This window comes from Sciurus carolinensis, chromosome 1 (genome assembly GCF_902686445.1).
Source record: "Sciurus carolinensis chromosome 1, mSciCar1.2, whole genome shotgun sequence".
Classification (NCBI taxonomy): Eukaryota; Metazoa; Chordata; class Mammalia; order Rodentia; family Sciuridae; genus Sciurus; species Sciurus carolinensis.
Window position 1 is genome coordinate 31,579,223 of NC_062213.1, and position 24,502 is coordinate 31,603,724.

The following is a 24,502-nucleotide window of genomic DNA, read 5'->3' on the forward strand; positions in this document are numbered from 1 at the left end:
AATGCTAAGATTAAAAGAATAAGAATAGATTATATTACTTATCTTTTTCTTTTGCTCTAGATAGATACTACCAAAAGATCTATGTATTTGAAATTTTAATAGCAAAAATAAAAGTCTATTCTACATTTGGGATGAAAAACATCATTGTTTCAGTTTATTTGATTTTATTATTCTGCAATAGCTTTGTTCATTTCTTAATTCTTTTCTGGTGGTTGGTTATTCTTTTAAATCTATGGTTAGAGAAACATAAGCTTTGAAAGAGCCATTGTAACTATGCTCTGAGATTAGAATTTGACTCTCTGAATGACCTATTGTAGGTTAGTGTTGTATAAATTAAAGTAGTGTGACCCTAGAATATGCCTTTATTTTAAAAAGGATTTGGAGACATTTATACAGTGAGGAATGCTTAGGTGCACCCATTTTTATTTTGAAGCTTCTTTGCCTTATGCTCTGAGAAATGTGTTAATTGAAATTAAATGGAGAAGGTTGGTAGGAATTTTTTAATACTTTTGAAAGTCAACACTGAATTATTTAATTAAAACGGCCATCACTATATGTAACCTTTGTGGACTGACTTCAAAATATACCCATCCCCCCAATAAGCAACTGTTTACAGTAATCATCACTTTAAGATGCTAGAACTCTTTGTGCCAAATATATGGGATGTATCCACTGTTAAATGTAGACCATTCCATGTAAAAGTAGTTTTCCATGAAACTCAGACAGCTTGAGAACTAGGCATAGTGGTGCATGGTTATAGTCCCAACTACTCTGGAGGCTGAAGCAGAAGGAGCACTTGCCTACAAGTCCAAAACCAGACCATCCTGGACAGCATATATCAAGACCCCATTCCCCCAGGGCGGGGCAGAAAAAACAACTTGAGTAATGATGGCTTTGGGAGGCTTTAGGATCTTGACTGAGGTTTTGGCTTTGATATACCCTGTTGTAATATCAGTATAAAAGATGTCTATTTCATACTGATTCTTAAACATGGTTTTTTGTGTTTTAACATCTGAAATTGGAATGTGACTTAAATTAGTTGTTGTAGTTTTTGGTTTTGGAAACAAAATATTGTATCTTAAAATTTATGGCATCTTAGACTTGATGAAATATTTTAATTCTCAAATTTCCTTTCCTCAGAAAGATCAAACATTTAAACATTTAATTCCTTATAATTGGAACAATTATTTTTGTGGGGTTTTTATGTAGTTATGTATTTATTTGTTTATTTATTTTTGCACCACTGGGGATTTAACCCAGGGCCTTGCACATGCATTAAACTTGTGCTTCTCCTATGTTAGCTTCCAGAATAGCTGGGATTATAAGCCATGCCTGGCTTAATTTAAACAATTTTTGCAAATTGCATATAGATGGGTAACTGTCACCTGTTAAGATTATTTTCTGTGATTTCTTTGATGTTGTGCTCTACCCCTACTACTGTACATCCATTGATCTGCTTTCTGTTGTTATAGATTAGTTTTGCCTGTTCTCAAATTTCACATGGAATAATGTATGTCTGTGTTTGTGTCTGGCTTTTTATTTTCACCAGCACTTTTTTGAGATTCATTCACATTTTTATATTTATGAGAGATTGGATTTTTTTTATTGCTAAGGTAGTATTCCATTCTATGAGTATACCAAAATCTGTTTATGTATTTATCTGTCAGTGAGCATTTGGATTACTTCCAGTTTTTGCCTATAACATATATAGTCATGAATATTCGTGTACAAATTGTGTTGTGAATGTTCTTTGTGATAATATTTAGAACTAGTGGTTTTATGACTGTGTTTTAAAATGTATAGATGTAGTCTCTCTTATTTGCCTGCTCTTAGAGTTGGCTAAATGTTTTCCAGTACATTTTTTGATAATTACTACTACCAACGAATGGAATTTAGGATGGGCAGACTATTGTTCAGTCAGCCTGTAGAATTGATATCATTTCCCTTTCCTCATCATTTTTTAAATTTATTTATTTATTTTTAAGATACATATGACAGTAGAATGTACTTTGACATATTATACATATATGGAGTATAACTTATTCTAATTAGGATTCCCATTCTTGTGGTGGAATATAATGTGGAGTTTCAGTGGTGGTTTATTCATATATGGACAAAGGAAAGTTATGTCAATTCATTCTACTGTATTTCCTATTCCCATCTATTCTGCTTTTCCATCATTCCCCTTTGTCTAATCCAATGAACTCCCAGAGAGAACATTCAGCCTTTGGTTTTTTGAGATCAGCTTTTTCACTTAGCATGATAGTCTGTAGTTCCGTACTGGCAAATGCCATAATTTTTTTCTTTATGGCTGAGCAACATTCCATTGTGTATAGGTACCACCTTTTCTTTATTCATTCATCTGTTGAAGAGCACCTTGGTTGGTTTCATAGCTTAACTATTGTCAATTGACCTGCTGTATACATTGATATTGCTGCATCATTTTAGTATGCTAGTTTTAAGTTCTTCAGCTATATACTGAGGAGTGGGATAACTGGATCAAATGGTGGTGGTCCCATTCCAAGTTTTTTAAGGAATCTGCCTTCCAGAGCTGTTGAACCAATTCGCAGTCCTACCAGCAATGTTAAGTGTACCTTTTTCCCACATCCTCACCATTTATTGTTACTAGTATTGTTTTGTGGGGTACTGGAAATTACAATCAGTGCATTTAACCACTGAGCATCCCCAACCCTGTTTTTTGTTTTTTTTTTTTTTTTTTTTTAAAGACAGAGTCTCACTGAGTTTCTTAGTGCCTCACTGTTGCTGAGGTTAGCTTTGAACTCAAGATCGTCCTGTCTCAGCCTCCAAAGCTATGGCCCCTGGTTAGTATTCTTGATAATTGCCATCTCACTGACTGGAATGAGATGGAATCTCAGTGTGGTTCATAATCATTTTGATAATAACTCACATTTACTGAGTTCTTACTATGTATCAGGAGATATAATCTCTACATATATTATTTAAACTACACAACTGAGTTAGATTATATTATTATCCATGCTATCGACCCTTTTGCTTCCCTCCTGAAAGTAAGAATAAAGACCATTTACCTTATGGAGGTTTTGTTAGGTTTATGAGAAACTAACTTATTGTTTAGTATTTAATCCTTCAGTAACTATTATTATGAACTAGTGGGCCTATTTTTTTTTTCTCTTTGTCCCTATAACTGCTTCCATTCATGTCATCATTTGAGGTTTCTTTCATTTTGTACATAATTTTTCATTACACTGTAAATGAGATCCATAAGTCTTGGTTTCCTGTATCTTCATTGCAGTGATTTAAGTGACAAACTTCTGTGAATCTAACTTTATTTCTAAAGTCTTACGTTCCTAAAATTTGTGTGTTTAAATTATTTCAAGTAGGTTGTGTTTAAACAGTACTTCTGTTTCCTGGTTTGTTATTTTCTAATCTAGATCGGATATTAAAGATTAAGTACTTTTAGTAAATTAAGTTATTTGAAATAGTGTGATCTAGTAAGGACTTAGATAACTAAAGTTTTATGTGGGGAGGTAACATCTTTTTGTAGACTATATGAATATGTGGGGTATAACATGTACATTATCTTTTTTCCTCCAGAGGGTTCAGAATATTATTAATTATGATTGTTCAACAGGTACCAGCAACAGATAGAAATGCTTTAAGTTCACTGTGGGGAAAACTGGCTTCTGAGATCTTGATGCAGAATTGGGATGCAGCTATGGAAGATCTTACACGATTAAAAGAGACCATAGATAATAATGTGAGTTGCACTTTTCAGTATGATTTATGTGTACACTTAGTAGTCTCTGATAAGGAAAGAATACTATCTAGTTTGTGGGGGGGGCGGGGACTGAAAAGTTTTAGATTAACTTTTGTTTGACCTGATTTAAACCACTGAGTTGGTGAGCTGACCAAGTTTTATTGAATATTCTTTGGCGAGAACTATCAAACTTCTTTTGGTCTTATAGAAAAGAACTCAGTCTTCTTTACTGCTATAGATATTGTGCCTGTTTTTAATATGCTAGTGAAGATGGCATTGTTGTTATTAGTGCCCCCTGTTATTGAAAGTCCTGTGCATATGATGATGTGTATTAGACATAATTAATGTCTAATAAAACCAACTAGGAAATGTTTAGTTCAGTCCTTGATTTTAAAATGTTTTCCGAAGTGATTATTATAATTTAAAATCCAAGTGTGATTTAGTGGACATTATTGATTCTGTCTCTAAGAAGAGTGTGATAATTTGAATCTTAGAAAATCATGCAGAGAGGAAGAATGGGGTCAGACTTGAATCATAATGACCCTAGTACATGCCTTGGAAGGGTCCAGTTTTTAATTACAGATTTGAAATCAGTGATATTTATTCCCTTCCCTTTTGTTTTATACTAATATTTCCTCTATGTACTTTTTTTTTTAATTCTTTTAGTCTGTAAGTTCTCCACTTCAGTCTCTTCAGCAGCGAACATGGCTCATTCACTGGTCTTTGTTCGTTTTCTTCAATCACCCCAAAGGTCGTGATAATATTATTGATCTCTTCCTTTACCAACCACAGTAAGTTATTTCACTGTATTATTTGGTTTAATTTTCTGAAATTGTATGGAAGTTTTCAAACTTAAAATGTACTTTGAAACATGTAAATTTGTTTTTCTTCATTTATTTTCTTCCTTATGTGGTAGCTTTGCATTTCAGTTGGAAAGCTCACATGTAACTCTTAAGTGATTTATTTGATAAAACGTGCTGTAGGCTCCTCAAAGTGCTATTTTAAAGTCCCTGGCACAGTAGCATGGGCATCAGGTAGAATCTCAGGACTCACCAAAAAAAGGAACTGATTGAATTATGTTTAACAAAATCCTAGGAAATTTATGTACACAGTTGGCCTCCCATACGTGTGGGTTGCACATCTGCTATTCAACCAACCAAAGATTGAAAATATTCAGGGGGGGAGTTTGTCTATACTGAACATGTACAGATTCTTTGTTCTTGTGATTACAGCATAACAACTACGTGCATAGCATTTATATTGTATTATGTGTTAATTGTGTTTATAGAGATGATTTAAAGTATATGGGAGGATGTGCTTAGTTTATAAGCAAACACTGCTCCATTTAGATAAGGGGCTTGAGCATTGGTGGATTTTGCTTGTGCAGAGTGTTCTAGAACCAATTTCATGTGAATACTGGGGGATGACTATACATTAAAATTTTAGAAATTTCTAATTTATATTATTGGAAAGAAATATATATATCTTATGGAAGAAAACTTCTTGTATCATCTTCGTTCTATTTAGCTTTAGATTAATCTGTTGATGATAAGAAATTCACTTTTTGGGAGTATTTTTCTTTCTTCTTTCCCTCATTCCATCCCATTTTGTTTTTAAGTTCATTTTACAAAACTTGTACCTTTTTGTATAGTTCAATGTGATGATAGCACACAAAACATGCAATTGATCATTTCTCATTATAGAAAATATACTTTATTGATATATTCTTTATATTCCTATTCCATAATGACTCTGTACCTGATTTTTAAGTTTATTGTTGTGCTTGTTTGCTAATATATTACTCTTGTATATGTGTGTGTATAAGTGGCCTTTATTTTGTTGTCACTTTGTGTCTCAGTAGTTCATTACAGTGTCAAAAGTTTCAGAGTATTTTCTTTTGATAAGAAATTTAATAAATTTTTATTTACTATCAGATTCACTGCTTTATAAGCTAGATTATTCTAAATGCACATTTTATTCTATTAACTAGTAAATTTCAAAAATTTACTCTTCCAGTTGAGTTCAAATGCCCCTGAAACTTTGACTTGTTTCTCAGTTAGTTTAAACAACAGAAGACAAGCCTGCTTTATTTAAATACCTCATATTTGAAGATAATTATTACTTCTCTTTGTGACCTTTTGTGTCCTTTAGAATAAGTATCTCTGTGTCACTTCATTAAATAACAGGTTTTCAGACTCTGGCACTGGCTTGGTTGTCTTCCTTAAATCATTTCCATTTATTTCCTATCCTTAAAATCTATAACTTCAAAATTGAAACCTATTCTAGGATTATTATCTGAGCTTTACAGAGTGTGGTGGCAAAATTAGCTCCTGTTTATACATTTGCTTAATTAATAGAATCCATTTAGTAATTGCTTCTTGTTATGACTTCATATTAACTGTATTGTTAGCCAGATTTCATGTAAACACTCTTTTTAAAAATTTTTATTTATTTTTAGTTGTATATGGACACAATACCTTTACTTTATTTGTTTTTACATGGTGCTATGGATTGAACCAGTACCTCACATGTGCCAGGCAAGTTTCTATCAGTGAGCTACAACCCCAGCCCCAGATTTCATGTAACACTCTTAGACCATGTTTTTGCTATTTATTAACCTAAATGAAAGTTTTATAGTTTTCTTACATGTTATTTCATTTTCTGCCATAGTTGTCTGTCAAATTATAATTTTAACACATTTCTAACAACAAAATTTATGATTTTAACATTTACTAAAAAATGGACATTTGTTATGGTTTAGGTGTGATGTATGCCAAAAGCTCACATGTCGGATAATGCAAGGTTTGGAGGCAAAATGATTAAGTCATATGACCTTAACCCAATCAGTAAATTAATCCCTGATGGAATTAACTGATTGTAACTAGAGGCAGGTGGGTGTGGCTAGAGGAAGTGGTTCTTTGGGAGTGTAGCTATAGGATATATATTTTGTATTTGGGGAGTGGAGTCTTTCTCTGTTATCTGATCATCATGTGAGTTACTTCCCTTTGCCACATTCTTCTGCCATGATGACTTGCCTCACCTTGAGCCCCGAGGAGTGGAACCAACCACTTATGGACTGAGACTTACGAAACTGTGAGCCCCTAAATAAACTTTTCCTCCTGTACAGTTGTTCTGGTCAGGTCTTTCAGTCACAGCAGCGAAAAAGCTAACTAAAACAACATTTTAATTTACAAAAGTGTAGTTTAGAAAAAGTGTAATACTCTTTCAATATGAAACATAAATGAAGATTAAGTCAACAGTCTGTTTTTAACATTTTTCTGTAATTTTCAGTCTTGAAAGTAAAGTGATACTCTTGATATTTTCAGATAGGTTGATGGAATATAATAATCTAAACTGAACCACATTGATAAGCATGTACTTTTTTTAAGTGTTTGCTTTAGGAAGATTTTCAGACTGAAATATTTGACCTTGTTGGCTAAATTGTTGACATAATCAACCAGGAGTTTCAATTTAAGAGAAGTTTTAAGTTATTGATACAGTTGAAAAAAATATTTAGACAATGGAAAAGTGCCAGTAATTTTTTTGGTGGAAAAATGCGTAATTTTTAAGAGATGTGTTACTATATTTTCTGTATTAAATACTAAATGTTTACCTGAATCTGATTCTAACACTTACTAGTCTGGTTTGTTTTTCATACTAACATTGCAACTTAAGTTCAGTACTAATATAATTAGTCACTATTTGCATATTTCTCTAACAGGATTTTTTTTTTTAAAGAAGGACAAACAAATATGGCATTGAGCTGCGAGTCTGTATGATCTTTACCTGCATTCTAAAATTTTAATTTTAAGTGTAAATAAATGGTGAAAGATGAAAATTATAATTTATACAGCATTATGGTTGTTTCTTTTCTCCAATGAGAGATGTTTATAACATTGAAATATGCCTTCTCAGTACCTAATTCATGACCTGTGTGGCTGTTCCTTCCTAAATCCTATTTGTGGGAAATTCAGTATTAATATTGTAGATACAATTAAAATTTTTTTCATACATTGCTCTTTGCTGGATGTTGCAGTTTTTTGTAATCTTAAAAATTATGTAAATCATACTCTATACATTTCAGGAAATAAAAAACTAGGTAAAAATGTTTAAGAAAAGAAATCCAACATACAACTAAAATAAGATTCTGTAAGGATGCATTTCTTTGTTCTGACCTTGACATGATAAGCTCTGCACATTTATTTGGCAATGTTCTATGGGTAGATCTCTGAGGAACAAATTTGAACCTAACTTTAGAAACAAACCTAATTTATAAAACCAGAATGCCATCACTGATTTAAAATGAGTAGTATAAGTGCTAAGATCATTAAGTGTAGTGATACATTTGAACAGAATGTTCTCATCATGTAGACTTTTTTCCCACAGGAAACTACATAACAATCCAAAGGGTACTTTATGAGTTCTTGGAATCAGAATGGAGAGTTAATTTATAACTAGAAAGTTTAATGGCACCATTAGGTTAAGCTGGCCTGACAACCATCTTTGCAATAGGAATATTCCTGCCACTAGGGCCATGCAGTTTTTGCATGTTTATCACCCTAAAAATTTGGTCGAACAATTCCAAGTTGTGTAGTTGTGTTTTTATGATTCCATTTCAGACCAGCACCTCTTACACTGTTCTCATTCCTCTGTATTGCTGTTTATTTGTTTCAGTTGTTAATATCTTACTAGATTCTTCTGTGGTCCTCTTATCTGGTAATTAATTGGTCTCTGATGGTGTCTTGTTTCTTACTACTGCTTTGAGAGTAGGCCCTTAATCGTGGTTCCTGAGAACCTTTTTCCTGTATCCTTTGTGCAGCCATTCATGCGTCTTATAAAAAAGGATGTTTTGAGAATTTCAAATCAATATTTGAGTATGTATTTCTCCATATCTATGGAGATTTAATCAAACATGCATCCAAATAAGAAGACATTTACTAATAATTCAGTCAGTATTTTCCTTCCCTCCTGACTAAAACCTGTAATCTTATCCTGAGCATGGATCGATACTCTGAAAGTTAAGAATGGGAAGGATGAGCCTAACCTGAATGAGCAGATGTGACCCTAACATTGGATCCTGTCACAACTGCCTCCAGTGTTGGTGATGCCTGTTGCTGGATTAAGGATAAGGAAAGCTCTCCCTTAATCCATCTGTAGGAATCACTGTGAATTGGCTACTGTGCTGCCACTTAGTAGTATAACCACTCCCTTGTTTTTTGCAGTTGTGTATGTAACCCAAAAGAAACATTAAATTCTTCTGAATCTTACAAAATTTTCAAGCAATAAGAGGAAATATAAACCTGAAACACTTGTGAAATAATATGGGTCACTTTGTGACAACTCTGTCCTTTATGAAATTAAAGTGTTTAATGCATTAGAACGTCTTGTTATAGGTATTAGTAATATAATTGTGATCTTAAAAAATTTTTAAGATAAAAATCAAATTTTTACAAAAGAAAATCTATCAAATCAGCCCTCTAAAGTTAATTCATAGCTTCTGGTACTTAAATTTTTAATAAAAAGCAAAGATATATACGATAAAGGCTGTCGGGGTCTTTAGCCCCCTTGCTCTTTTTTTTTTTTTTTTTTTTTTTGCGGTACTGGGGATCGAACTCAGGGCCTTGTGTTTGCAAGGCGAGCACTCTACCAGCTGAGCTATCTCCCAGCCCCGCCCCCCTTGCTTTTCTTGACCAGTGACAAGGGAAGGGAGCACTCTCCAACAAGGCCAGACCTGGAAAGGTAGGGCCAACTGACAACCTGCACCCAGCCCCCCGGGCGGAGGACAATCAGACAATCAGAGGAGTCAGGGAGACCAGTCACAGCAGGAACTCTTTTATTGAGGAAGTCACACAGCTTTTATGTAGGGTGGAGGCTAGGCGGGAACCAATCAGCTTAAAGGTCAGCAAGGCATGGTGGGGGGGTTCACAGCAGGCGAGAGTCCCATAGGACTATATGTCAAGCATGAGCTGATCACGTTGGCGGAACTGTTGTTAACCAATCCCTGACAGTGGTCCGATTTATGTCATTAACTTTTGAAACCAGCCTTTAAGGCCTTGATCTTGCTCACTCGCCAGGGAGTAAGGAGTCAGCCTGAGTTAGTTAACATGTTATTATTCTCAACAAAAGGCAATGGAAATAAAATTAACTATATGGTTAAAATATTGAAATTACTGGTCTTAAACTATAAATTTTACTTGAAAATAAAAGAAAAAGTAAAATGTGAATGTTATAATATTTTAAAAATTAAAAATCATAAGGACAAAATATTCTTGGAGGATATTCTCTAAATCCTAGAATACTCCAGGTGGCATTATCAGATCAGTGAACCAAGGAAGGAATTGAGAGGCATTGTCGTTTTTAAATGAATCCACTGAAAGGACTCTGGATCCTGATACATTTATTAGTTATTTTATGGTTGATATGTGTGTGTAGGGCTGGGGTGTGGCTCAGTGGTAGGGCACTTGCCTAGCACATGTGAGGCACTGGGTTTGTCCTGAGCATCACATAAAAATAAACTAATTAATTAAGTAAAGGTATTTTGTCCATCTGCAACTAAAAATATATTTTTTAAAAAGTGTGTGTATATATGGAGATATTCTAACTTTATGAAGCAAATAGAACTCTATTGGAACATCCATAAAAACCTCCCTCTTGAGTGATCCAAATTAGTAATACATCCTGAAGAGCCATTGGATGTTTTGAAGGAGAAATAGAATGACATTACTGTTATCTTTGGGAATGTTGTTTCAAATAACCAATTGTCCCTAAATATTTTAGTCAACCCCTACCAATATTATGAATTGTTGAAGTAAACTCTTTGCATTGGTTATATCTATTAATGTGTACACACACAGAATTTAGTGTGTGAAGGGCTGGGGTTAATATATAAATTAAAAGTATTTCTTGATGGCTATGTAGTAAACTGATTGAATTTGTCATAAAAGTTACGCAAAAAATGACTTTTTGAAAACAATTTAGCCAAAAGGGTAGCATTTTAAATTTTTGTATCTCTTTAATTGCTGAATTGACATCTGTGTTTGCTGAATTTTCATATCTGCTTTTAAACATAATTTTCATTTGTTTTGATATGTTGTTTGAAGTATACAAAGAAAGCCTAAGCCTCACATCTATGTGAAGTTGGAAAACAGTTGTGTTTATATCTAAACACCTTTTCAGATTATTGTGAATATTCTTTTTGAATAATACAACAAAACTTGACAAGTGGTTTTAAAAGGTCTGAAACCATATTACTTAAACTTCTTTAATTTTTAACTGTATCGGTATTGCAGAATATATTTGTATATCTTACAATTTGGAATGAATCTTTTATCCATGCATGATTTTATAACATTACACATTATTGTTTTGGAAACATTGGTGCAGTGAGTTGTGCAGGTATTTCAGTGTGTTAACATTGTACAATATCAAAAAACCCCACATTGATTAACATTAGTCCCAAAGTCATTAGAAAAGACTTTAGGTATTAGAAAACTGTCAAACTCCCAGTGATAGATAAAAAAAATTTCCAAAGTTCTACTTTTTCTTTAAGGGTCTTACTTATTTTTCAATAGCAAAAGTATTTTAAGTTTTATAGTGCTTTGCTTAGTTTTTTTTTTTTTTTTAGGACTGGTTCACTCCATTTTCTAGAATTCCAAATCTGAATAACTTTGGTTTGTCTCTCATTCATTTAGGTGAAAATAGTGTCCTTTGAGAAAAGGAGCTCAGTCATCTCTTGAAGCATTTTTCCTTTCCTTCCAACCTCCCCACAACACAAAAACACATGTTCAAAGTACAGATTTCTGCCATTAGCCTGGGGCTTTTCTCACGTCTCACTAATTCACAGCCCGGTCTTACAGTCAAAAAGACATTTAAAGGGCAGCCCCCTCCCTCTTGGGAGCCTGCTTTCAAGCAAATAAGCACCATTAAGAGCCTTATGAAGGTTTTGGAGGGGGAATGACATGCTGGGATCAAGGAGGAGGGAGGTGGTCCACATGTATCCTTCAAGTATTTTTTCTTAAGACAACCATGACACAGAAGTATACAGCAGAAGCACTTTGAGCATTTCCATTTAGTCATACAGGGTCTTTAAAAAATTAGTACTCAAGGGTTAAAATTTTTAGAAATTACTGATTTGTACTGTTTGATCAAGGACATAGTTGAAACTAGCAAAATATTTACCTGAAGAACTGTGAAGGTAAAAATTAAAGTGACTGGTATGGTTTGATACCATGACCTCAGGTATAAAGAACCAAAAGAGTCTGTTAACAATTTGATGATTTTTAGTAACTTTACTGAATGGTATGAGTGTGTTATTGATATTTTAAATGAATTATGAATTGGGGGAAGGGTGTGTGTGTGTGCGTATACTTTGGAAATAATTTTATACATTTGTCTTTGAAAGTTCAGGTGCCAATACAAGTTAGTCTCTGAGATCACGTATATTATCATTTCTGCCATAATTTATTCTCCATCTAAAATGTAGATGATTTACACATTTGAAAAATGTTGAACTTTTAAGTGTAACGTAATATATAAGATATCAGTGCAACATAGAACCCTGTTCCTGGGCTGTTAGAGGTGAGGCTTTGCCACTAAATGTAAATGCTATCAGAAGAAGAATGCATTTATAATACAATGCCTTGTTGTTCCCCAGTTAGAAAAAGAAATATGCCAAGATCAGTTACTAAAAGAATGTTTTAATTTGCTTTTTATGTAAAAATAATGTGACTTTCCTAAGAATTTTCAAGTTTTATTATTAACAGGACATCCAGGTGCTTTTATTTTATTTGTCTTGCTTTTATTTTTCATATTTTGTGTTATCTTTTGATTACTACATTTTCTGACTTACAGTTGTGAAACACTAGGAAAACGTCAATAAAATTGTACACTTGGAACATGTGTTGTACTAGAGTTAAAAAATAAACTGAAAACATTTTTACTTAGTTACCATGAAATTATACTTCAAAAGAAATATTGAGGCTCTTATTTAAAATAAAAAATATTATCTGATTTTAAAAATAGGAGGTGTAGCCCATTTTCAAATAGCTTATATTCCAAACTAATAACACAGGAAGTAGCATAAGAACACATTGGTGAGAATTGGAAAAAAGTCAAACCATACAAATGAAAATTTGAACTTTTAAATTTGGATTGACCAAGAAAAGAGATGATAAACCAGGGAGGTAAAACAAAAGATTGGAGTGGTAATATATAGGCTGTTAACATGAATCCGTGGTTTTCCTTGTGTTTGAATTAAATATTGTTCTATGTTTAATCATCATTATAATTGATAATCATATAAGAATGTGAATTGAGATAGCTTTGAAAGAATCATCCCTAATTCCTATGCCATTACCTATACATACATGCACAGAATTGATCACTTCTGCCCTAAAAGGTGGAGTGTCTCTGCTGTGTTTGAAAGTCCAGAACTATGGTAATGCTGTGTATCAGGGGTCTGCAAACTCTGAATCACTGACTGATAAATCTGTCCCGTGGCCAGTGTTTTCATAGGGCCCTCAATCTAAGAATAGCTTTTACATTTTAAGTGTCTTAGGGGAAAATGAACTGTTATTTGAAAACTATATGAACTTTAAACTTCATTGTCTTAAATTTTTATTGGAAAATAGCCACTCTTACTAGGATATATAGGTGTAGATATGGATATAGATACTGGCTGCTTTTGAAATATACTGGTAGGGTTAAGTAGTTGAGATTAGAGGTTACACATTGTGTTTTCTCTCTCACTCTACTGCTGTACTACAGATCCCACTAATGCCACAGTAAGGCCTTAATGTTTCTTGTACTATGTATATGACACTGAAACATTTTGTTTATTTGTATTATTTATTTATTTATTTATTTATTTATTTATTTATTTATTTATTTTGCGGTGCTGGAGATTGAACCCAGGGCCTTGTGCTTGCAAGGCAAGCACTTTACCAACTGAGCTATATCCCCAGCCCTTGTATATTTTTATTATAAGTGCATACTTATGTCAAAACAAGGAGAGAAGTAGACTTTAAATGTGCTTTTAAGGCACAGTGGAGTGTGGTTTTTCTCTTATATTGGATTAGATAAGCAAAGCATTGAGTAGACACTAATTGATAGGACAGTAACTAAGAAAAATTAGAAAATTTAATATTAAATATTACATCATAGCAGAATTTCCTCACAAAAATTAATGAAAATGAAGTTTCAACCAAAGCAAGTTTCTTATTGGTTCTTATTATGGTTGGTAATAAAAGTGAAGTTTTCCAAGGAAAATTATTTATCATTCGTGATTTAGTTAAATTGTTTTTGATTGCAGCAGCCAAACAAACATGTCCAGAAAAAATACGTTTATTTAAAAACTACAACAGTTGCTTATAGTTGAAGATATTGAAACCATGTTGCTCTAGAGAAAGAATGACATTTTCCTGAGTGATAAAAATTGCCTTTCACTACTGTTGTCACACCCTGAATAATTCAATATTAACTTTTGCTTCAGTCTTTTGTTTTTTAGTCTGTTCAATCTAAAATTACAAAGTAAAATGGTGCTTTTATGTAAAATTCATACTGAAGTCTTTTCAGTGATAACTAACATATATGAATCACAAGTAATGTCTATCTGCTACATACATTTTCTGTTTTCTCCAAAGTTAAAACAACCAAGACCTTCATTCCTGCAGTTTGCAACATTCATGTTTTCAAGCTCAGATTACAGTTCCTAAAAGTTTTAGACGTAATTGCAAGTACAAAGGAAATTTTCAGATTTCAAAATTCCTTTAACAGTAATTGAATTGGAGGTGATTAATCTTAAGTGTAATGACACACTAAAAGGCAATATCAAAAGAATTTAATAGGATTCTCTATGCAATAAATGTACTCAGTTAAATTATATGCTTGTCAATTAATAGCAGTATTTTGTAGTACCTGTCTACATAAAAAATAAAATGTTTTGAAAGACAAAATATAAAGGGCTGGGTATATAGTTCAGTGGTACAGTGCTTGCCTAGCATTCATGAGGCAATGGGTTTGATCTGCAGCAGTACCAAAAAAAAAAAAAAAAAAAAAAAACTAAATATGTGAGATCTCATTTGCAGTTGGTTTTAATGTGAAGAACCTCTAAATTTGAACCTGATTAAGTGGAGTTATTGACAATGAAGGAATTCACTTACTAAACTTATATTTTTTTAATTATAAAAATATTTTTAAAATTATACTTAAAAGTTTACTGTATTTTGAGTTTTGTCAGTAAAATGTTTTGGAAATTAGTCATCCTATTTTTCATACTGGGGATTGAAGAACCCAAATCATTGAGGTACATCCACAGCCCTTTTTATTTTTTGAGACAGTGTCTGCCTAAATGGCTTAGGGCTTCACTAAGTTGCCAAGACTAGCTTCAAACTTGTGATCCTTCTGCTTCAGTCTCATATTATCTCCTTTTTTTCTTACATTAGTCCCTACATTATCTCAATTTGCTTCTTGCGTGCAAAGCTGAAAATATTTGGTCCTTCACGAAAATTTTGTCAGCCTCTTGCATATGCTATCTGAAATAAATGATTTCCCAAGAAAGTCATTCTCCAGAAAAAGATAATGAAAATACATGTAGTGTAATGATAGAAAGCCAGGATAAGCAAAAAAAGAAGTGAATTTAACATCATATACAGTAAACTTACAGAACTTATTATTGTTGTTTAATGATTTTGGATGAATTTATTAGTGAACTCATAAATGCCTCCTACCCTAGGAAGAAAATTATCATGCCCTCCTATACTTATACATGAGGTCTCTGGCAAGAGAATATGGAGAATTATTAATTGTTCTGAATGAGAATTATAGTTTTTAAAATTGCCACTTGAAACTCAGGCTGTTTCTAAGATGATACAGCTTTTATTTGGCACATTTTAGGCCTCTTCCTAGAAGTTGTTATATTCTTGAGTGAATATTGATTCTTTTTATACCTTACCTTGTTTAGGGAGCATTTAAAGAAGACTAAGTGATACCATATAGAATTGAGTGTTAAATTCTAGGGTCCTCTCAAAGTGTATTTGTAGGGAATCTACAGTACAATAAAGTTTTAAAAATTACAGTCTGAAAGAACTTGGAAGATAAGATATTTAAGTTGGACCTTGATGGATGACTAGGATTTAGGTTTTCAGAGGTGTATATTGGGAGAGCAATTCATGTGGAGTGAGGTTTTAAGGAAGGAAGTAGGAAGCTGTCAATGGTTGTGTGATGGGATATAGAGCTAGATAAGGTAGTTTGGGGTTCAAATGTTCAACCAAGAATAGTAGACTTTATTATTAAATCTGAACTAACCTAGAACCTGGCACGCAGCGGTGCTCAGTTAATACGTATTAGATAAATAAATAAGGAGTTGTTCAAGGAACATTTCAGGAGGTATACACTGTAGGTCAGAAGGTTATCTACTCTTGATCATCACAATATCAAGATTTATTAAATATTAGCCAAGGCCCTGTTGACAGTTATCTAACATCTGTTCCCTTTTTTCTGATTGCTGTTGCTACTGATTTAGCCCAGATTGTGTAATAGTTAACAGTTGATTTTTCCCTATTGTTTCCAGTATTTCATCCCTCATTCTTTTATTTGTGTAAGTGCTTGATTTCCTGATTATGATGAGTATTTTGCACACAGGTTTTCACATAATTGTTCTAATGGGTAAATGAAAGTCATAACCTTAGTAGTCTTTCAGAATATACCGGCAGCATATCTACTGGCCTTCTAAAGTCAGCAATGATTATGGAATCCTTAGTTTTTTAAGTGAGTCTTCCATCTCACTCTAAGTTAAGGAATACTAGATGGTATTGTCATTTAGATTACTATAATTGAATTCTCTTTATTTTCTTGGATGTGATGTCCTTACAATATTCCATTTTTAGGCTAGTGAAACAGTGCAGTACAATGGACTGCTTAGGTGTTTAACTCATACTGGGTTGTAGATGTAGAAAACTAGATAAGTTATTAAATAGTAACTGTTATTTTTACTTTAGGTATCTTAATGCAATTCAGACTATGTGTCCACATATTCTCCGCTATTTGACTACCGCGGTCATAACAAACAAAGATGTTCGCAAACGCCGGCAGGTGCTAAAAGATTTAGTAAAAGTTATTCAACAGGTAAAACAAATCTTTATTTATTTTTTAAAGTACCAGAACTTTAGGTCTAATCTGCTTTTCTAAAGTAAGACTCTTATTTCTTAAGGTACAAATGTACTGAAAATAGGAGAGAAGCATAGTGAAGTTTAGAGGAGAGAAGAGACTTAAATGAGCATTTACTGTCTTTATGTCCAATATATTCTTATGTTACATTTTATATAAATGATTATTGCTGTTTTAATACATCTGTGTTGCTGTTATAGCAAAGACAAGCTATCTGGAGGTCATTAGCTGCTGTATTCCAGAGGAATGATCTTTAGAATTGCCCCCAAGTTGGGCAAAAGCCACACAGCCCTGCTGATTAATTTGTAATGAGCTTCTCAAAAAAAAATGGATTAGGAAAAGAAGTTAAATCTTTATTTGATCCAAGAATAAATATAAAGAAGCATTGTCAGCAGTAGGGTAATAATATCTTTATACCTGGGAAAGTTCATCGTTGCTTGACTAAAGGAGACTCAAGTCAAGCTTTTGGAATGATTCTATGATGAGAATTTGAAGAACTTGGTTTGAATAGTTTTGTAACATTATGTGTGATCTGGAATCAGGATTATAGCGATTGATTTGAGAAGATGATGCTAGGTTATTTATTTGTTATGAATCAGTGGTAAAGAAGAAGAAAACGAAGAATGGGATATTTTAGGAGCTGTCTGATAAATAGTGTTTAACCAGATCTAACTGGACATTGTCTTAATTTTACAGGAGTCTTATACATATAAAGACCCAATTACTGAATTTGTTGAATGCTTATATGTTAACTTTGATTTCGATGGGGCTCAGAAAAAGCTGAGGGAATGTGAATCAGTGAGTATGAATTTTTATTTATGAACTAATAATATTCTTAAATTTTTGAATATTATAGAGTTAATCAGTTATATCAGAAAAATGTTAATCTTAAAATGGCAGATTATTAGGGAATGTTAGAGAAGACATTTTTAATGTTGGCATAAATGTATCTCTTTTGTTAGTTTGTTAAAACATTGGAGGTATTTTAAGTGCACATGTGAATCTTCAATTCTATGTCTTAACTTGAATGAGTAAATAGATATTTTATACGTATAGGCTAGGTCACTGTGAATTACATGTCACAATTGTAATTCACTATTTTGTTTCATAGGTGACTGTCTTCAGAATTTTTCACATGATTGCATTTTAACATTTGCTGTATGACCAGGCAACACATTGTAGTTACAAATTTTATAATTATGGTGTTTCTATTGTTCAACAGAAACTTGAATAAGTCTATGAGTTTTAAAATACTAAAGTAAGAAGTTACCTGATAAATATAGTTCTATTTGCTCGATTCTCAAGTTACTAGTTATCAATTTTATCTTTTGTATTCACATTTTGGAACAAAATAGGCAGTTTGTTGACAGACTAAGATCTTCTTTCTCTGTGAAAAAAAGAAATACACATTCAGAAGTGATCTTTTTCTTTCTTTCTTTCTTTCTTTCTTTTTTTTTTTTTGGTACCAGGGATGGAACCCAAGGGTGCTTATCTACTCCACCCATATCCCCAACCCCTTATTTATTCTTTTTTTATTTTGAGACTGAATTTTTTTAAGTTATTTACGGCCTTGCTAAGTTGCTGAGGTTGGCTTTGAATTTACCATCCCCCTGCCTCAGCCTTCCGAGTTGCTGGAATTACAGGTATGTGTGCCACTGCACCCGACCAGTAGTGATTTTCAAACGTTAGGCAAAACTGAAAATTGGAATCTAGTTTGATAATTTGTATATCTATTGTCATCTGTGATATTTTTGGTGTATATTCACTATGCTAAATATGGAGACCTTCCTGTAAATCCAGGGCTGTAAATCCAGAACCTGTTTGCTGTTCTTAGAGTTGAAATATTCTCTTTTTTAATCCCTGTGGAAAACAAGCCACCCCTTGCTACCTTTCCTTTACAGTTTTCCAAGCCTACTTTTTTCTGTCACAGAAGTATTCATGTCTTTAGTCAATTATTTATTTTAAGTAACCTAAAAAGGTATCTACAAAAGATTTCTGTATATTGGACAAGACAAAGCTGCTTTATCAAAAGATTGCTCTTTTATTTAAAGTCAGGAGTAGAATGAGTTTCGGGTTTTTTTTTTTTTTACCTCCACCATTGTTTTACTGCTTGTTTAGGTTGTTAGATGCTGGAACATATGTAGTGTCATGAAGGTGCTATGGTATAGAACTCTTAGGTGGTACAGTTGTAATGAATGGCACAATAAGTAAAGCAAGACAGTGTTTGAGTCAGGTTTTTGAAAATCAGTTTTCTGAGTCATTAATTTTTTTCTTTTGTATACATAGGTGCTTGTGAATGACTTCTTCCTGGTGGCTTGTCTTGAGGATTTCATTGAAAATGCCCGTCTGTTTATATTTGAGACTTTTTGTCGAATCCATCAGTGTATCAGCATTAAGTAAGAACACCCTGATTTGATAAGTATTTTTTACTTTCAAATATTTGGAATTTTCCATTTATTATAAAATAGTTACATTTAATGGGATTCCAGTTAATTAAATCTTTATTTTCTTTCACTTATAGGATAAAAAGGAAACAATTTATTAGTGATTTGTAAAAAATTAACTTCTTTGTTGCTGTAGACTCAGAAATATTTTTAGTTTTTATGTATGTGGCACAGCATAATTTTTCAAAATATCAAGTTTAAGGTAGTATATACTTGTCAGTTACTTTTTAAGGAGTAAATACTGTTGTACCATTACATAGGAAGAAAAAGTAAAGTTACCAGTTTTAAAATAGTTTTCAACAGTACTTGAAATTAGGGGTTCACTCTTAGTAAATTGTAAGTTTTGTTGAAAGACCACTACATTTGGTAATCATTCGTTAATTAAGTTTGTTTTATTTAATTACATATTTGAATTCTCATAGTAAACTCCTGAGACATCCTAAAATGTTGAAACATGAAAAAATTATGGTGAATTGTAGTTGAAATTTTCTTGTGTGTGAGATATTTATTAGGAAAAAAAATATCAAATGTACATAACCTATTCGAAACTAATTTCACATTTTAGATGTTGATAGACCTTTATTTTTATTCTTTTAGAATTGAACCCAGTGCCTCCCACATGCTGGGCAAGTGCTCCACCACTGAGCCACAACCCAGGCCTAATTTCACATTTTAGAGTTTGAAAAATAATTACTGCCTTTTGGGCACAGATGAAGTAAAAAATAAAACATAAAAACTAAGTACTTTAATGTTTGCCTCTGAGGAATTGTTTGTAGACCAAATTATTTTTCTTTAATACCATTTAGTGGGTCATTATTTAAGTGATTATCAGGAAGTGATTATCCAGTTAGAAGTATAGAAATCATAGGACTTTTCCTGTGGATCTTGAAATTCAGTTTTTTTTGGTACTTTACTAAAGCATGAAGACATAATTTTAAACATTTGTCTTAAAGAATACGTTTATATTCTGAGATAAAGAGGTAAGTAAATCATATGTGGGACTCTGGTGGACAGTAGATAACTGAATTCTTGCATTGTTCTTTGTTCTTAAGATTTATAATTAGAGCTTGTGAGAGAAGAATGTTAGTATTTTGGTTTCAGTTGTGGAATTTTCCCTGTTTATCATTAAAATATGGTCACTTGGGTGTTTGAGGGGTTTTTATTTCTTGTCCAGAACTTCTTTACCCATGTTTTGAAAGCTGACTCTCCCTTTTGTCTTTATCACTGAGTATACTAATTTTGTAGCAATTAGCATGCTTCCTACAGTATAATATATATAGTATAAATATTTGTTAAGTGAGTAAATTTCTTTTGTTCTTTGTAGTGAACTAACATTTTTGAACATTACAATGTTTTTTAACTTTGTGTTTTCATCTAAGGTACCATGGGTAAAAAGGTTTATTTTAATTGTTTCCTTTTATTATCTTCCAGACCTTAGGTTTGCTATTTTGTTTCTTAAGATTGTTTCCTATGTTTAGCAGTAAAATAGATTTAAGTATTTTTCCTGTCTACTTAGTAGATATGCATAGCTCAGAGAAGATAATAAAGTAGGAATGTTTCTATAAACCGGTCTGTGGTATTATTATTACCTAATAATTTTCAGATTTATTGTAGTATAGATTTTTATTTTTTCTTTGATCCCTTTAATTTTCTGCTAGACAAAGTGTCCAAAGCATTTTCAAACTAAATTCCTGGTGATTTTCCAAAGTCTAGCAGTCTTTTTCTTCTATAGTGTTAGTACTTGCCTTCACTTAGGGTTGTTCAAACTTAAAAGCTGCGTGTGGAATGTTATGCTAACATGGACAATTAAGAATATATAGATTTTAAAAGGAGAAAAGAAAAGAATACACAGATTAATGTATTTTCTCCAAATATTAAGGTAGAATTTTTGAGCTGAAAGAAATGTTGGGCACTTTTTAACCCAATACTACAGTTATTGAATCATCTAGATTAGGACTTTTCAGTAGTTGTTTTTGCAGTGATGGGCATGTTTTGTATCTTTATTGTTCAGTGTGGTTCACTTGAAAGGTAGTTTACATTTCAAGTTCTAGAACCATAGCTTTCAGATCTTGCATGTGCATGATGCCTATGCATCCTGTAAACATAGTACTTATTTTCAAATGCAGTATTATATGTATTTGCATATGTATACAGACAGATCAATTCAGGCCCCTGTTTATCCCGTAGCTTTTTCTTCTGACAACTAAGAATTCATTTTGCAGCCTTGAAACTTCTGAAACAAAGTTTTACAAAACACTAACAAGTCCATTATGTTTTAGCTGGGAACCTTAAGGCTTCAGGCCATTAAGCTTACTTGGGTCTTATTTGATGTCAGAGCCTAGGCTAATAGGGTTCTGTACCTCACTATAAATTCCTTTTCATTGTAAGCAGTTTGTATTTTCAGAAATACTAGGTTTAGACCACTTAGCCATTTAGAGTATCAGTTGAACCAGAGGATAAAGATGAAATTCCAACGTCTTTGTAGATTTGTTTTACAAACAGGTTCCTTAGTGGCCACCACAAACTTTTGAATCAAATTTACCAAGAGTATGCTATTCTGTGATGTATAGTGGGAATACTGTGTTATACTTGGTTATTTCAGAGTACAGCTAGAATTGAAAACCACCACATTTGGTCACCAGGTTTTTTTTGCCATGAAATTACAGCCTGGTAAAGTAATGGAAAGGCAGATAATGATCTAATATCTTTATTATATAATAAATAAGGTAGACTTTTTCATGTTTTGAAAGCTGCTCTACTGAGTTAGAAATACAGCAGCTGAAAATAATATTAAGTATTCATGTTGGGCTTTCACAAATGCAGCAAACATTTTGATTCAGACTCCAAAGATTTGGAATTCATGAAAAATGATCAATAGAACTAATATTAACCTTTAAACAATACATAGCAAAAAAACAACCAATCCAGAAGTTTTATTTTTGTACTGGGGATTGAACCAAAAAGTGCTTAACCACTGAGCCATATCCCCAGCCCTTTTTATTTTTTATTTCGAAATACGGTCTTGCTAAGTTGCTGAGGTTGGCCTTGAACTTGTGATCCTCTTGCGGCAACATCCTAAGTAACTGGGATTACAAGCATGTGCCACTACACCTGCTCTATTCCAAAGGTTTTTAAACCCAACTTTACACTGAATTCATCTGGAGAAATCAAAATTAAAAAGAATAGATTTTCTGGTCTCACCCAAACTTTCTGAATCAAAATTGCTGGAATCGGGGGATTTTAAAAATATGGGAGAAAGAAGAACAAACAATACTGACCAAATTCATTGTTATATCATGTACAAATATGTAACGACAAATGCCTCCATTATGCATAGTTATAGTGTACTAATAAAAATTTTGGGGGAAAAAGACTGAAAATATGAGTAAAAGCTTCTCAGGAGATTCTTTTGCAGTGTTCCTTGGGAATCATCGCTTTATCTAAATTAGTGATTCTAATTACACATCAGAATCAAGTGTTAATCTTTGAAAAGAAATAATAATAATGGGTGACTGAGCCTAACACCTAAAAGACAAAAAAGCACTCTTGGGGATAGGGTAAAAATCCTGTATCTATACTTTATTTTCATAAAAGACTTATAAGTAATTCTGATGCAAACCTCATTTTTTTTCCTTAAGTCTTAGCATCATTTATCAGTTTTAAGAAATAATAGAGTACCCCATCCCCATGTGCTTTGTTCAGTTTCTCCCTTTATTACCATCTAGCGAAACCATGGTAAAATATTGCAACCTGGATGTTTTATGTGGATAGTTTTACCACCAGGACCTTTCACTTTGAATTGATCTTTAACATAGTCCTACTCACATCCCTGCCACTATTTTCTTATCCCTGGCAACTATGCTTTCCCATTCTATAGTTTTATTTTGAGAATGTGCAAAACTTTTTCTAAAAGGTAGAATCCAAGTTTTAGAAAGGGCAAATAAACTATGTAGTTATTAATTAATAACAGCATAACCAATACAGATGTTCAAAGAAGAAAACATTACAGTGACTGTCTCTTCTGGGACAATCACTGGAGAGCAAGCAGGAAGTATTCCCTCAAAAGCTTAAAATACAGAGGAATAAGCAGACATTAAATAAGTGTACAAATAAATTATAAAACTGCAAATTAAGAAAGATGTTTTGAAGAACATTATATAGTAGTGAGCAAAAATTACATGGACATATTTTTTATATTGGAAAGAAGTTATTTAGAAGTTTTGGTGAACCCTGATAAATCTCTAAATGAAATGTCCTAAGCTCCAAACTAGATTTTTTTCCACTGAATACTAATTATGACACATTATTCCATTCACTTGTTCATGTTGGCCTACCTATACCTCTAGTTAGTGTATATTTATTTGACATTTTATCTTGTGTTGAGGGAAAAGGATGTGTTTCTGGCCTTTTGTCCTCCCCACAAAGGACACATTTCAAATGTTGAATAGAATAATAATAGTATTGTAAAACTCGTGGTTTATTAAACAACTCTGCAGTTATGATTTGGAACATTCTGTTAATAGATTCCTTTACTTGTTAACTGTAAGCACATGTGATAGTCATATCTTATAAAAAGGCATATTAAGATGTTTTTATCAGTTTATATACAATCATAGATTTGTAGGGTAAGTTACAAATCTGTTTACTGTAAAATATGCAACATCTGTCAGAAGAGATTACTATGGTGGGTTTAATTTAGTATAGCTGAATAGTTTATCCAGATGTGTTGTGTGTCCGAAATTTAAAAGCTGTTTGAAAATAATTTCTTGGACCAGTTTTCAACTCTAGATAAAAACAAAGTATGGAAGTAATATTTTGAATGTGTATGATAAACACATTGGCATATACTTTAATATGATTTCCCTATAGAGGGCTAGATTTAGCTTTTCACAAAAGAAGGTATTTGCCAACTACTCTTATATTTCTTTAAGATATGAAGTCATTACTTCACTTATTTTATGAAGTATCATTTTTAGATCTTAATAGTTTTTTAAAGTTCTTATACCACATAACAATTCATATCAATAAGCCTAATTCTTATTCATAATCTTAGAAAGAAATGGAATGGTACATTCCCAGATTGAGATAGTGTCAAAGGCCATTATCATTGTATTTCTGGTTTACTATAAATAAGGTAATGTACTCTTTGTATTAT

At 32.6% G+C, this 24,502-nt stretch overlaps 1 protein-coding gene across 1 annotated transcript in view; it reads left to right on the forward strand.

The window, feature by feature from the left end:
- Positions 1-24,502, forward strand: part of Eif3e (eukaryotic translation initiation factor 3 subunit E) — a 49,747-nt gene that overhangs the window by 13,766 nt on the left and 11,479 nt on the right. Inside the window, exons 6-10 of the mRNA XM_047563005.1 lie at positions 3,614-3,739; positions 4,406-4,530; positions 16,735-16,861; positions 17,600-17,701; positions 19,190-19,299. Of these exons, the coding sequence (XP_047418961.1) occupies positions 3,614-3,739; positions 4,406-4,530; positions 16,735-16,861; positions 17,600-17,701; positions 19,190-19,299 (590 nt within the window). The remainder of the gene's footprint in view (positions 1-3,613; positions 3,740-4,405; positions 4,531-16,734; positions 16,862-17,599; positions 17,702-19,189; positions 19,300-24,502) is intronic.